Below are 15,148 nucleotides of genomic sequence, written 5' to 3' on the forward strand. Positions count from 1 at the left end.
AGTGATTTATTATTGATAACTAAATGTTTTTTGACAAACATGTATCCTCGTAAAGGACGAAAACAATTGAAATTGCATTTAGATCATACTTATTTTTTACTAGATATTCATATACAATATTTCGCCGCCAATTTAATAACAAGTTTACAAATGAAGCACTCGGTAACACATAAGTCATTCCATGTTCATGCTTTCTGTGTACTACTATTAACTGTTAAACAACCCTATCCTTTTAAACACCTGTTTATTGTTCTGTATCATTCGTTCCATGCAATAAAATGCCTTGACTAACTGTTTCAATTATTTGGTCGTTGACGTTTACAACACATAAGTTTACGGAGACTTTGTCTGTATTTTGTCAATAGGAAGGTATACAAAATAGGATTTATACAGCTGTTGGCATATGCTAAGAACTCCGAAGCTGCTAGAATAGTACTGAATGTGATTAAGAATTACACCATAGAAGACACATATCGTAATCAATGGTATCACATATCCAAAAACAAGAAAACAAGAAAGCAGTCTTCTGCCAAAGGTTATGGACATACTGCATTCGGATGGTTCTGATCCGCCAAACTGAATTGTTTCAAAAATTACCGGAAGATAAGAACCAGATACAACAAGCCAAATGAGAAAAACGATCAGGTTAACATTTTGTCTAGTTCTAAATTTCTTTTATGTGATTGGATGAACTATTGCTAGATAGCGGTCTAGAGACATCAAAACTAAGATATACACGCTAATCGTTTCAAAAACATATAAAAGATAGTGTGATACTTTGCACACTATTTCACCAAATACCCAGCGGCCTATGACGCGTGTTGTTACTATGAAAGGAACATATACCATAATAAATAAAAAATCAACAACGGCTAGGCTAACAATTAACATGTCTGTTGAATTCCGCTCCTGCCTTTGTGAACAAACGACAATGACCACGAAAAGGTTTCCTAAACAGCCAACTGGAAAAGTCATTCCGATTAAAATAGGTATGATAAAACTAAGAATGCGTTGGAATTCAACTTGAATTTCATTTAGTGGAAGCTCTTCTGGAATTTTTTAGCAGATAAGTTATATGACAATGTAAAGTTTGTCATGGTTTATTGGTGTAGTATTTTGGATAAATCCTCCATTAACCTTTGAAACTAACCCTGAAAATAATAAAGATGTTTTATTAACAAGTCAAAGTGCTTATTAGGTGTTATTAGTCAAAGGAACAAAGCCTCTTTCTCTGTCGTAGGATAACTGGCAAATAATTAGTTAAATGGAATAAGATTTCTCACTTATCGAGACCAGATAAAGTGGTCAGATACAAGACTTATAAAAAACTACCAAATTGAATGTACAAAAAAGCAGCGGAAGTTAGAAAATGTAAATCTAATCTTGTAATCTTAACATACTGACAACGCCATTGCAAAAGACAACAACAACCAAAAAAGTAATATGAAACGATCAAAAACAAACCAAACAAAAGTATGAAAAAGACAGATTAAAAAACCTTAAACTGGGCAACTAGAACCCATAAAGATAAGAGTTGGTATGATGTGCTCCGGAAGAGTAAGTAGATCGCACCATATTTGAATGTTGTATCCTCGGCAATCATGCCGAATCATTCTATTTCTATATAAAGAAACTCTTAAATGTATTTTAAATAAAGGTAATTAAAAATTATGAATGGATTTTTTTAATTATAATCTTTATAAATGAAGTTCTAGTAAAGCGTAGTTATCTTAACGTTTTTCAGACTAACTTACCACAAAACTACACAGCAGTGAATATGAATTGTTTGTTGACTTGAAATAACTGTTTCCAAAAAAATTAAATAATCATGCAATAAGTCGATTATCATGGTCATGTACGAGTTTCAGTGGCCTTTTGAAAGGATTGTAACATTTCAAAAAATAAATTTTTCATTTAACATTTAAAATATTTGTCGATATTTGAGTCAAATCAACTAAGTACTGATGTTGAGATACGGTACTGATAACTACGAGATCTGTGTATCGTATCCATTTAATTATTGTAATTTTATAAAAAAAATATCATTAATCGTGTCCACATCTCTTTAATGAAAAGAAAAAATACTAAAAATCTAAACCTTTTTGTAATAACCATCAGAGTTTCGATTACAAGAAAAAAGTAAAATCACAAAAATACTGAACTCAGAGTAAAATCAAATCGGAAAGTGTATAACCACAAATTAAACAACTTCGTTTATACAATTTAAACAATTTCGTTTATACAATTCAAACAATTTCGTTTATAAAATTTAAACAATTTCGTTTATACAATTTCAACAGTTTCGTTTATACAATTTAAACCATATCGTTTATATAGTTTTAAATAATTTCGTTTATACAAATATAAATTAAAAATACTATAATTCAAAATTCCATAATTTGATTTTTACATATTGCGAAATACGATACAAATAAACAAAAATATATTTGATAAAATACCAAAAAAAAAAAGACATTCATAATTCCATAAAAATAGACAAGTAACGAATATTCTGTATTTAATTTTAAGATAATTCTAATCTACGGAATAAACAACCTCTTGCAAAGCTGTGACTCCTTGTCGTAATTTGTGTATACTGTAGGCCTCAGGATTTTCGTAAATTAACAATATAACATAATAAATTTAAATTTGTACTTTGTCTCTACGCAATTCCTTCGCAGTAGCGGCGGATCAAGCCGTTTCTAAGGGGAGGGGATTCCTCACACAGGATAAAAGGGGGTCCAACTATATAACCCTATTCGAATACATTGATCGTCAAAAAAGGAGGATTCCATTACAAGGCACCCCCTTATGTATTCGCCACTTGGCAGACTAGATAGTTGTAGGTGGGATTATAACACATGGGATCAAATTGCAAATAAAACTGAGAATGGAAATGGGGAATATGTTAAAGTGACAACCCGACCATATAACAGCCAACAGCAGAAGGTAACACATAAGCCTTCAATGCAGCAAGAAATTACCGCACCTGAAGGCGTCCTTCAGCGCAAATAGTTGGTTTTTATAATTTCTTAATTGTGCTTTCGTTTATATAGTTGCCTCAAAAGAAAACATTTTTTGTTAATTAAAATACATTTATATGTTTTAACATTTAATGTTATGCTTTAATAATACCTTATACTGGCAGTCATTTTTAGCAAGTTTTGATCTAGCGTCGTACTACAGTAAATGATATATAAGGCATGAAACTATAGTTAATTAGCTGATCTGTAACAATAACATCTCCATGCCTTATATGTTATGTACTGCATTACGACGCTAAATTAAAATGACGAGGAAAGGTAACACCCGCCCACCGCGAGCTTTTATATGCGGGGAAAGAACAAAAAATTTGCGAAAAGCAAATTTACAGATCTAACATTGTTAGGATGATGTTTAGATGAGATGTATATACATTATGTACAAAGCCATGTATCAGAGTTAATGTGTTTTTCATCTATCCTCATGAGCATTTAATCTCGTTTTTATTTCACAATGATGCAAATGTTGGGATCATCGTTGCTGTTCTGTAGTCTGTCTATGATCACATATATTTTCGCGGTTCTACAACTACCATATAAGTTGACTGTTTATCAATTAATTGTAAATTGTATATTACTCTCAAGACAATTGTCTAGTTTTATTATGACATTCCAGTAAATGAATTTTTAAAATGTATAAATAATACAAAGTATTATGAGGAAGACAGATAGTTAGTTAGGAACATAGAAAATTTAAGGTCACAAAGATGTTTAGAATAATACCGGAAACAAGAAAACCTATTGAAGTTTTGTTGCATGTTTACCTTATTCAATGCCTCTGTCTGATGTTAGACTGTTTCTGACAGTCTTTATCCATGTAACGTTTTGCAACTTAATGACATGTTAATAAACTGCAAATGGCCTTTTCTTAAGGAAAAGTTATGTCGTGAAATTTGGTTTCACATTGCCACACTGTCAATTCAAATATTTTTTTGAAAAATTCAGCAAATTAAACGATTTCTTTCTTGAAGATCGACAGCAAATTTTATCAATTATGTTTTTTTCCTCACGTTGATCGAAAGATGATATATGATGTTGATAGATAGCTTGTCGTATTTTATTAACACTCAAAGTGACGTCTTATTGTACTCAGGCACATGCACAATAGTTTTTTGTTTCAATAAATGTTTGTTCCTTGTAAAAATAATATCCCGGATGTTTTCAACGTTGTGATTAGAACAACACTAGTGGTTGTTAACTGTACAATTGTTTTTTTTGTATTTGTTTTCTGAGATGGTAACATTATCATAGTATTTTTATATAAACTGCTAATGCTAATCTCTTCAGTATGATTTGCTGGTTGACCGTACTGCCCTGTTATAATTGTTCATATTGACAGTAAAGTTCATTCTCAAAAAGGGAGTCCATTTAAGAATGTATAGATTCTCAGTTACATCCCTTCGAAATGACGAGAAGGCAAATAATTTCTGCCCCAATCCAAAATGCACCCATTTTACAACGACAGGTCAAAACTCTCCGTTAACTCATGAGTGATTTTTGTATCTTCGAGAACAATGCATTTGAAGTTTTCCAAGAGACAATTGAAATTGTCAACATTTTATGAGCTATTGGTCTGTTTAAGAGGGACGCTTCCGTTGTCACTAATGAAAGAAAGTACAATACATTTATACTGATACATTTCATATATAACAGCTGCATTATATATATAATATACTTTGCCAATTAGTGTTTGGATGAATGTTTAGAACAACATATAACGTTGATATGTTAACGTGGATAAATTGTAAACAATGATTGTAGTAGAACAAAACGTGAATCTACTTCTCATGGTTATATTTCTTATGCAGATATTACTTTCTTATAAATGGTACATGGTATTTTAATTCTGTAGCCTGTAGTTTAGTTATTGTTCTTGGTTCATATCTGTCGTAAATTTTTTTTTAGAATTATTTTGTTATAAATAAACCCGTACATTCAGTAAAATAGTTTCGTACTTTTAATGTTGGTAACTTTTACAGCCTACTATACGCATGATACGGTATGAGTTGTTCTAACTTTCAAAGGCTGTAAATAATATAATGGTCTAATGAATGTGGTTAATGATTGCCATTCGTGTAATTTTGTACGTTATATACGCATAATAATTATGTGTTCAACATGTTCATTAATTGCAAAGTAAGTTATTAAGTATAAATTAACATAACGTAAATACTGTAGTAGTTTCTTCTAAAAAAACAACACGTTACAATTACTTTTATTACCGTCAGGAAAACAATCCAGTACAATAACAAGGATATATCTTTCATAATTGCTACTTATGTTGATGGCTTTATCAAGATGTAACACATGCCGAAGGTGATATTACTGTACTATAATCTAGAAACTACGAACAGCACAGCTATAGTATGCACTAACTACCACAGATATTTTGAACTCTGTTGTCTCATTGGCACACATACCAAATCTACTTATTTATGTCTAATTGTACAATTACGACAAAAAATAAAACAATAGGATTCCTCATTCGATGTTATTCTTAGTCAGATTATCGAAATCAAACTAGGTTGATAGTTTAAGAAAACCAAATTATTCTAAAAAATATTTAACCGTGTAAAACTCAACATGTAGGATGTAGGCTATGATTGGCATGAGGAGACAGTTTCTTGTCGACCCCCTCTGAAAAAAACAACAAAAAAACCGGGGGAAAATAAAAAAAAGGACCAATGTTAGCAAGTATATGATGTTATTTCACTTTAATACCTATTAAGACAGAAATAATGGATTACACGGAAAACTATAACAAGAAAAACGCATTCAGTTTTTTGCAAAGGCGTTATCATTTTGTAATCAACAAATTTGGATATTCCGTTTTCATCAAACGCCTCATTTGCTCGAAAGAGAATGTTATCTTGAGCAACATGTGAAATTTCACTTGAATATACACCAGAAAAATTGGTATTTTATAAGGGAAATAGTTTATTTATGATTTGATTTATTAAACAAACGTGTAGTGGAGGGTTTGCGCTTTCGATATAAATAAGAAGATGAGGTATGAGTGCCAATAAAAATAATCTCCATCTAAGTCGCAATGTAGAAACAAGTAAAGAATTATAGGTAAAAGCATTCCAAGAAGTCCAAGACAAACGCCGTAGTAATAGTGGTTGCAACGCGTGTTCAAGTAGAAACTATAAAAGTTTCTTCTTATGTTATACAATATTAAGGGATGTTGCAGTGTAACGATAATTTTATGGTTACTACATGGTTATTGTCCATATCTAACGTATACAAGCAGTCAACACAGTAGCCTCGTTCATCAGACCAATACACATATACGGCGATATGATAGATTTATGGTCGTTCTTAATAGATCGGCGCCATTAATCAATCTTTTACTATTCTTTAAAGTCATAAAATGCATTTACAAAATATTCAAAGAATATCTTTAATTGACGACCTTTCATGCAGTAACAGCCGTCAACTAACAATGGACTCCGCGTTTCATGCACACATGAGTTTTCAGATCAGTACGCGAGAAGATAAACAACAATAAAATATTTGACTGTAGATTTGTTTTAACAATTGGCATCTTCTACTGATTGTTATTATATGGAAACAGTCGAATCGACATACATGTATTTTGGAATATATACAAATAAAAACTTTCAAATATATGTTTTTAAAACAAACCAAAAATACAATGACTAAACCTATACACATGATACATAGTATGGTAAAGGTAGGCCAACATTTGTGTAGGAAGAGATAATATATGAAATCAACATCATGATGTTTATTATATTTTTTTCTTAAAATTTTCTTAATTCTGATTGGTAGCAATATATATTTTGACCTTGAAAAAGACTTCTTCATATTTTTAAAGGTCGTATGTTGAAGTGTAAGGGTCATACCCGTTTTATTACTGATTAAGTAGAACTAAAACAATACGAGAGAAAACAAAATTTTAATGTTAATATGTCCTTACATAAAAATATTAACCAATTGGCTAAACATTCAGTTAAAATAAATTTTGATATATTTCACGATTAGATAATTATAGATGTCTTATCAAAATGTTCTTTGTTTGTTTAGCTGAGATGGTGGGTCGCTGTCTAACCGACATAATATACTTTGGTTTAGAACTCCACAATTTAAACACAGTCATTATCGCGGTATAATAGTGTACATGAACCACACATCGTTTTTTTTATTGGTTGAGGTTTAAATTTTTAATAAGTCAATAGGCAATTTTTCAATAAGAGTGGATCATCATGTATTAGATACAATACAAAGGTAACAAAGAAACAGGCCGGTAACAACCAATGCCGAATAGTTTTTCTGCACGAGTAGTCAGGTCAAGGTCCGAGGCGCTAGCCTGTATTTTTGTTACTTTTGTTTTTTATTTGACTTGTCCGAAGTTTCAAGGAAGAAGTATTACATTTTGCAAGACTGACCATTTGAGAAATTTAAATGGCCTAAAATCAGTAAAAATTCATTTTCCTTCAACGGAGTTTTGTTTCTAGAAAAAAAATCAGGAATCTAATAATTTGATAAAAACAAATGAACCATTTGAAGTATAAGATGAATGTTATCACGTTGGAGACTTTTTATAAATGCAACTTCGTTAAAAAGTAATATATTAAAGAAATATTTTAGTGGTAATGAAATTGAGAATGGAAATGGTGAATGTATCAAAGAGACAACAACTCGACCATAGAAAACAACAACAGCAGAAGGTCATCAACAGGTCTTCAATGTAACGAGAAGTTCCCGCACCCAGAGGTGTCCTTCAGCTGTCCCCTAAACAAATATATACTAGTAAGTAAGCTAACGTTTAATTTTAATGGGGGAAACGGAAAGCGGGAGGGGGCCTAAATTGATTTGAAATAAACAGGCTGTGGTCTTCAATTTGATAAAAAAAAATGCAGGATGTGCCATTTCATTTCACAATTCCCCCTTTAAACATTTCCTGAAAATCGCACGTTTGCTGCCAAATATTAAATATTCAGTGGGGGGAGGTGGTGCCAGGGGTAGGAATTCCGTCTTTTGAACGATCAATGCATTTAAATGTGGACAAATAGTTGGAACCCACTTTTTTCCTTGGTTGTGAACCCTTTCTTAAAATAGCAGGATCCGCCCCTGATAGATTTGAATTCAACTTATAATTAAATTCAATAACAATATAAATGTATCAAATGAATGAATTTTCTACTTCATTAGTGAGTGAAATGTTATGAATAGAAGGACATTGTTCTGTCACTATATATTGAGACAAATACTTAAAACTTATCCAATATTTCATGTTATACGCAATGTTTTATATGTTTATTGGAATGTATAATGTTATAAAAGTGGTTAGACTTTAATAAAATATTGAATCTGAATCTTTAAAAGTAATAAAATCATGCTCGGTCTCTTCAAGTGTTGATCGCGATTAATTAAACACGTGTTACTTTATGACCAATCGCAGCCAACCGTCCAAAATTGAGGCCTGCCAAACGTTGAATTATTTTCTTCAAGAGTTGCTGCTTATTTGGACATGTATTACACGTACACTTTTTATTTATAGGATCAATCGTGCATTGGTGATTTGATAGGGATTATATCTTTTGATAAGATTTTATTTTTATTTACATATTTCCTGTCTTTTTTAATTGAAATATAAACGTCGGTATCATCATTTCTTCACTTCAGCATTATCGAAAATTACTATTCATATCTCTGTTCCATAAAAGGGGGGTATGATTTTCTCTGAATATATTAACTATTTACCTTTACAACACCACCGCCCAATATATATACATTATATATATACAGTATTAAAAAAAACAAGGAATCATGGAGATCATTAATTTGTTATCTGCTTGAACATAGTAATTTTTTTCCCATAAAATTTGGGATCAATATTACTGTTTTGATTAGGAGAAAAACATACCACCCCCCCCCCCCCCCCCCCCCCCCAATTTTTGAAGTGGAGTGTACAAATCTCTTAGCTAGTATACTAATATGAATAGTATTTTACTGGAAATGTATAACAAAAAATTGATGATAACGTAAATATTTTATTCAACAAAAAAGACAGGAAATATGTCGGTGAACCAAAACCTAATTAAAAGTTAAAGTGCCCATTTACTCATTGTTCATGCACGAGTGATTCTATTCATAAAAAATTCCGTGTAACAATTAAATAGAGTCCGTGTAACACCCGTTAATGTATTGTTTTTCTATAGCTCTGCGGGTGGCAAAGTCTGACAATGATAATTAAATGCTTTTTGACAAACATTTATCATCGTAAAGAACGAAAACATTTGAAAAGTGCATGAAGGTCATACAATGTGTTTTTATTAGATATTCACATACCGAATTGTGACGAAACATTTACAAATAAAGCATTCGGTTATATAATAGACAATCCATACTCATGCGTTCACTAAACCACTTTTAAATTAGCTGATATACAACGCTATCCTCTAAAACATCTGTCTATTTTTCCTAATCATTCCCTCCTTGAAAAAACATTGCGGTTTCTATCTGTTTAAATTATTTGGTCGTGGACGTTTACAACACAAAAGGTTCCGAAGACTTTGTCTGTATTTTGTTGAGAGAAAGGTATACAAAATAGGATTTATGCAACTGTTAGCAAACGATAAGAACCTCGAAGTTGATAAAATAATAGATATTAAAATGTAGTTATCAAAATCTCCAAATAAGATAAACATATTCATGAGGTGATATGGTAACCAACACAAAACAAATACAATCACTACGACGAGTATCCTCTTTGCTACTCTCTTCATTGGCTTCATACTTATTGCACTTCGACTATGGCCCGGAACAACTCCGTACAAAAGTTGTTTGAGTATCACACCATAGAAAAAACATATTGGTAATAATGGAAGCACGTATGCAAAAAACAGAAAACAAGCCATCAATCGTGTGGTAGAGGTCAAAGACATACTGCATACTGATTCACCAAACTTATGTGTTTCAAAAATTACCGGAAGATAAGAACCATATACAATAAGCCAAGTGATAAAAACGACCAGGTTAAAATTCTTTTTGGTTCTGAATTGCGTTGATGTGATTGGGTGAACTATTGCTAGATAGCGGTCTAGAGACATCAGAACTAAGGTATACACGCTAATCGTTGCGGAAACACAAAAAATATAGTTAGATAGTTTGCATACAATGTCACCAAATACCCAGCTGCCTTTGAAGTATGTTGTAACTATGTACGGAACATACATCATAATAAATAAAAAATCTACAACGGCAAGGTTAACAATTAATATGTCTGTTGTATTCCGCTTCTGTCTTTGTGAACACACAACAATGATCACGAACAGATTTCCTAAAACGCCAATTGGAATGGTCAGTCCGTAAAGTATAGGTAGGACAAAACCAATAATGCTTTCAAATTCAAAGTATGCAATGTCTGCAGCAGATATGTTATATGACATTGTAAAGTTGGTCATGTTGTATCGGTCAAATATTATGGTTGAATGTTCCTATCACCACTGAAACTGTTAAATTCTCCTTCGACCTATGAAACTAACCCTAAAATAAAAAGGAAATTTATTTCTATATTGCCTTCACTTCCGGAGCATCTGAGATCACCCATAGTTATTGGTGAGGTTCTTGCTGCTTAGTCCTTAATTTTCTATGTTGAGTAGCATTGTGTACTATTATTTGTTTTTTTTTTTTTTTAGACTAGGACCATCCTTATGGTATCTTTCGCCCCTCTTTTAGTAAACAGCAAAACTAATCAAAGGAACCAATCTTCTTTCTCTGTCAAAGAATAACTGGCAAATATCCACTTGACCAATAGAACTATATCTATCAATTATCAAGACCATTTAAAGTTGTTAGTGATACATGGCTTAGAATAAACTACTTATGTACAAAAAAGTAACAAAATGGAAATATTTTAAGTCGATAACATACTAACATCGCCACGACAAAAACAACAACAACCACAGAAACACAACATGAAACGACAAAAAAAACCCCCAACAAACCAAAGGTATACAAAATACAGCATAAGAAACTTAAACTGCAATTAGAACCTCATAACAAAAAGGAATTGATCTGATATGCTCCAGAAGAGTAAGCAGATAGCACCCGATCCACACGTGGTATGTGAAGTGAAGATGTGAAACAAACCCAATTTTACGCCAACAGCACACATACTTAACAGTAGACTAACCAAGTTGGTAGGGTACATTTTTATCAACTTAGATTTATTATTGATTCATTCAATTATTTGCAAAGACCGGCAAAACAAAGTCCGTTTGTTTTGCCGTATGGTTACATGTAAGTGGTTTTTCTCTGGCAGTGGTCTCTGGTGATGAGTTGTGCCCTTGGAAATTATACCGTATCGTCCTATTACTTTATAAAGAAAATGTTAAAAATATAAAAAAAATGAATATATATATATAAGAAGATGAGGTATGAGTGATAATGAGACAACTCTCCGTACACTTTAACATTATCAATTGAATTTTGTATAAACAATCTTTATAAATGGAGTTACAGCAAATCATAGTTATCTTAACGTTTTTCAGTCTAACTTACCGCAGAACGATCCAAATACGCAGCAGTGGTAATGAATTGTGTATTGAAATAAAATAATTGTTTCCAAAAAAAAATTAAGCATACAATTAGTCGATTATCAGAGTCATTTGCGAGCTTGAATAGCGTTTTCGAAGGATATAACATTTAAAAACATTAGATTTGTTCATGTGACATTCATTTTTTGTGGACGGCATTTGAAACAAAGCAATCAGTACTAGATGTTGATAAACAGCACTGATAACCACGAAATCTGAGTTTCGTATCCATTTATTAATTGACATTTTAATCAAGTCTTAAATCGTGCCCTTACCTTTAAAATGAAAAAAAAAATCGTTTTTAATAGCTGCCATAATTTCGATCATATAGTGAAAATGAACAAATGTGTAATATAAATGAAATACGTACAATTTACAAATATATATATATATATATATATACCCGACCACTTCCACTTTGTGTTTTTGTAAGATGTATTTCTATTTGTATCCATCAGATGGGTTAAGCATTTTCAACCAATTTTAATAGTTTTTTCTTATCTTATACTGTTATACTACTGTCCCAGATTAGGGGATGGTTGTCGCCTTTAAACTAGTTTAACTCCGAGATATTCTGTATGTGTCTGACTCAAGTTAGGAGCCTGTAATTATGTGGATGTTGTTTGTTGCTCTGTTAAATATAGTTTTTTCGTTCATTATTTTGTTCATAAATAAAGCCCTAAGTTTTCTCGTTTGAAATATTTTACATTTACACCTATATATATATATGTAGGGTGTATATAAATATATATTTGTAAATTGTACGTATTTCATTTATATTACACATTTGTTCATTTTCACTATATGATCGAAATTATGGCAGCTATATATATACCCACATCTCAGACTGAGTCAAACCAAAGATCATGCAGTCAAACAAATTAAAAATACAAATTCGCGTGTATTAATCAACGCAAAATTATACCTTAGTACCGAGAAATTCTAAATCAAAAAATAAACCACTAAAATTATCACATAAACAGTTTCGTTCTCACTCAAAGCTCTGACGCCTTGTCGAGATTTGACTTAAAGATATATAAGATCTTATTTTGTTTAAGCAGCTTTTTAAAGTAGTTATTAGGTTTTGGGTTTTTAAATATTTCGATTTCAAAAATCTCTATATACATCTGAGGTAGTACAAATGGTACCGTTTATGTTATTACTTTTATATGTTTGATACCTCTGCTAGAAAACTCTAAGGTATCACCAAGCAGTTGCTCGATTTCCGGTACTGCTATGATAATAACGTAAAAATTAGGATATTGTTTGATTGCATTTATCATTGAGGATGGAAATGGGTCTTCAACACAGCGAAATAATCCTGCACCCTGAGGCGGACTTCAGTTGGACCCTTAACCAAAACCGCACTAGTTCAATGCAAAGTGGACATTAAACTAAACTCAAAAACATATAAATGTACTAAAATAAAAAAAAAAACCCATACAACATGTACAAGAATAACAAAAGCCAGGAATATGTCAAAGAGACAACAACCCGACAAAAAAGGGGAGAAATCAGATGCAGGCTACCTTCGACACAGCGAGCAAAATCCAGCAACCGGAGGCGGGCTTCTGCTGACCCCTACAAAGTGTACTAGTTCAGTGGAAATGAATGAAATTGGCTTTTTACATTGTATATATAGATATATGCTTTCAGTTATTTAGCTGCCTGAAAAGAATTTTTTTTTTGGTTAAAATTAAAGGTAAAATGAATTTAATATATATCTTTTTTTTTTAATGTTATGATTCAATTACACCTTCTGCTGTTAGTTATTAATGATATTTGTTTCCAATATGGATTAACCATCTCACCTTACTGTGCATAATATGTAGATTTGTTTTATCTGTTTTCCGATTTTAATGCAGAGTGCATTTAAACTGAACTCAATACTAAGAACTTAAATCCTAAACTATGAAAATGAACAATCTAAAGATTGTAGTAATGACCATATTTTTAATAATTTTCCACCACTGTTGTTATCAAACTGCATACATATAATGGATAAGGGTATTACAATTCATGAGTTAAAAACTGGTAATGATATGGTCAAATATGAAAATCGACAAAAAGATACCTAGCCATCAGGGTAAAAAAAATGGAGCTCAGCTATTATAAGCAACCATAAGTGGCCTTCAACTTCAAAAAAAGATAAACATTTCGGACGTGAAAACTAGCTGCCAACTTTTTAATCTTTTACACGAAAAACAAAATATGACAGCAATGAATTCAAACCAACGAGAACCTCTGAATCATATGCACATGATGTAACAGCGCAATGTGAGATCAAACTGTAAAGTAATTAGTTGCTATTATTTTATTAGGCCTTTTAAACAATTTTTGATGCGAGCGTCACTGATGAGTCATTTGTAGAAGAAACGCGCGTCACTGATGAGTCTTTTGTAGAAGAAACGCGCGTCTAGCGAAAATATGAAATTTTAATCCTGGTATCTATGATGAATTAATTTAGCGTAACTACTGACAAAAATCAATATTCGGCAACAAAAATCACCACACCCCCTAAAAAAGCCAACAAACAAACAAACAAATTACACAAGATTACTTTCAGTTACTCAAAGACTAAAACTACATCAAATACAATTATGTGTTATAGATAAATAATCCGAAAAAGTTATACTAGTTCCCATCTGTAAATTTTAATACAAATAGCACACGGCAAAAACCCTATTTCAAACGAAATAAAATACATTTCAATTTATGAGTACTTCTGTAGTGCCAATGAGACAACTCTCTGTAAAAGTATATAATAAAGCGACCTATATATGCTAACCTAACTAACAGAAGTAGTCATTTGTACAATAATGTATGTGTTAATGTGTTTTTAATCAATCCCCATGATCATTTAATCTGTTTTTTTTATGGTATAATGGTGAAAATGTTAGGATCATGATAAACAGTACATTGTAGATGTTCTGTAGTAGTCTATGATCATATATACTTTCTTGGTGCTAAAACTACCATATATTCTGACAGTTTATTAATTAATTGTAAATTGCATATTACTCTACCAAGATAATTGTCAAGTTTTATTATGACATTCCAGTAAATGAATTTTATAATGTAGTAGTATTATATAAATAATACAGTGTAATTTGAGGCTTTGAGCGTTGCTGGTGAAGATAAATCTTGAAAAGCGCTTCGAACGCATGGGATTATGAAACGTGTTGTTTTAATTTTTTTTTTTACAAATATAGGTCGATACCTCTGCCTTTCGATCATCAGTCCCCGAGGGTATCATCAAATACATGTAAGTTGTCAGTACTTCGGTACTGATATGATTTGACAAAGTTATCTAAAATTGTCCATTTATAAATTTTGAGATTACCAAGAAACTTCCTCAGGCAAATTTGACTGTAGGTGTATTTGGCTATTTATTTAAGGTAGTTTTGTCATAAATCTCTTCAACAGTTTCGGTACTTATACATCCTCGGATTTCAAATGTCTGGTTTAAGCGTTCCTGATGAAGGTAAATCAAGAAAATCGCTTCGAACGCATGAAATTATTAAACCTGCTGTTTTTAAT

At 31.6% G+C, this 15,148-nt stretch overlaps 2 protein-coding genes across 2 annotated transcripts; both read right to left on the reverse strand.

Moving 5' to 3' along the window:
* Positions 1–245: 245 nt before the first annotated feature.
* On the reverse strand, positions 246–975 carry LOC134726254 (allatostatin-A receptor-like). The gene is made up of 2 exons (XM_063590655.1): positions 795–975; positions 246–424 (listed from the first exon to the last, which is right to left on the reverse strand). The coding sequence occupies exons 1-2, from the start codon at positions 973–975 to the stop codon at positions 297–299; spliced, it is 309 nt and encodes a 102-aa protein (XP_063446725.1). The 3' UTR covers positions 246–296.
* An 8,551-nt stretch (positions 976–9,526) lies between these two features.
* Positions 9,527–10,474, reverse strand: LOC134726255 (allatostatin-A receptor-like). The gene has a single exon (XM_063590656.1). The coding sequence runs from the start codon at positions 10,472–10,474 to the stop codon at positions 9,527–9,529; it is 948 nt and encodes a 315-aa protein (XP_063446726.1).
* Between the last annotated feature and the right edge of the window lie 4,674 nt (positions 10,475–15,148).

This window comes from Mytilus trossulus, chromosome 7 (genome assembly GCF_036588685.1).
Source record: "Mytilus trossulus isolate FHL-02 chromosome 7, PNRI_Mtr1.1.1.hap1, whole genome shotgun sequence".
Classification (NCBI taxonomy): domain Eukaryota; kingdom Metazoa; phylum Mollusca; class Bivalvia; order Mytilida; family Mytilidae; genus Mytilus; species Mytilus trossulus.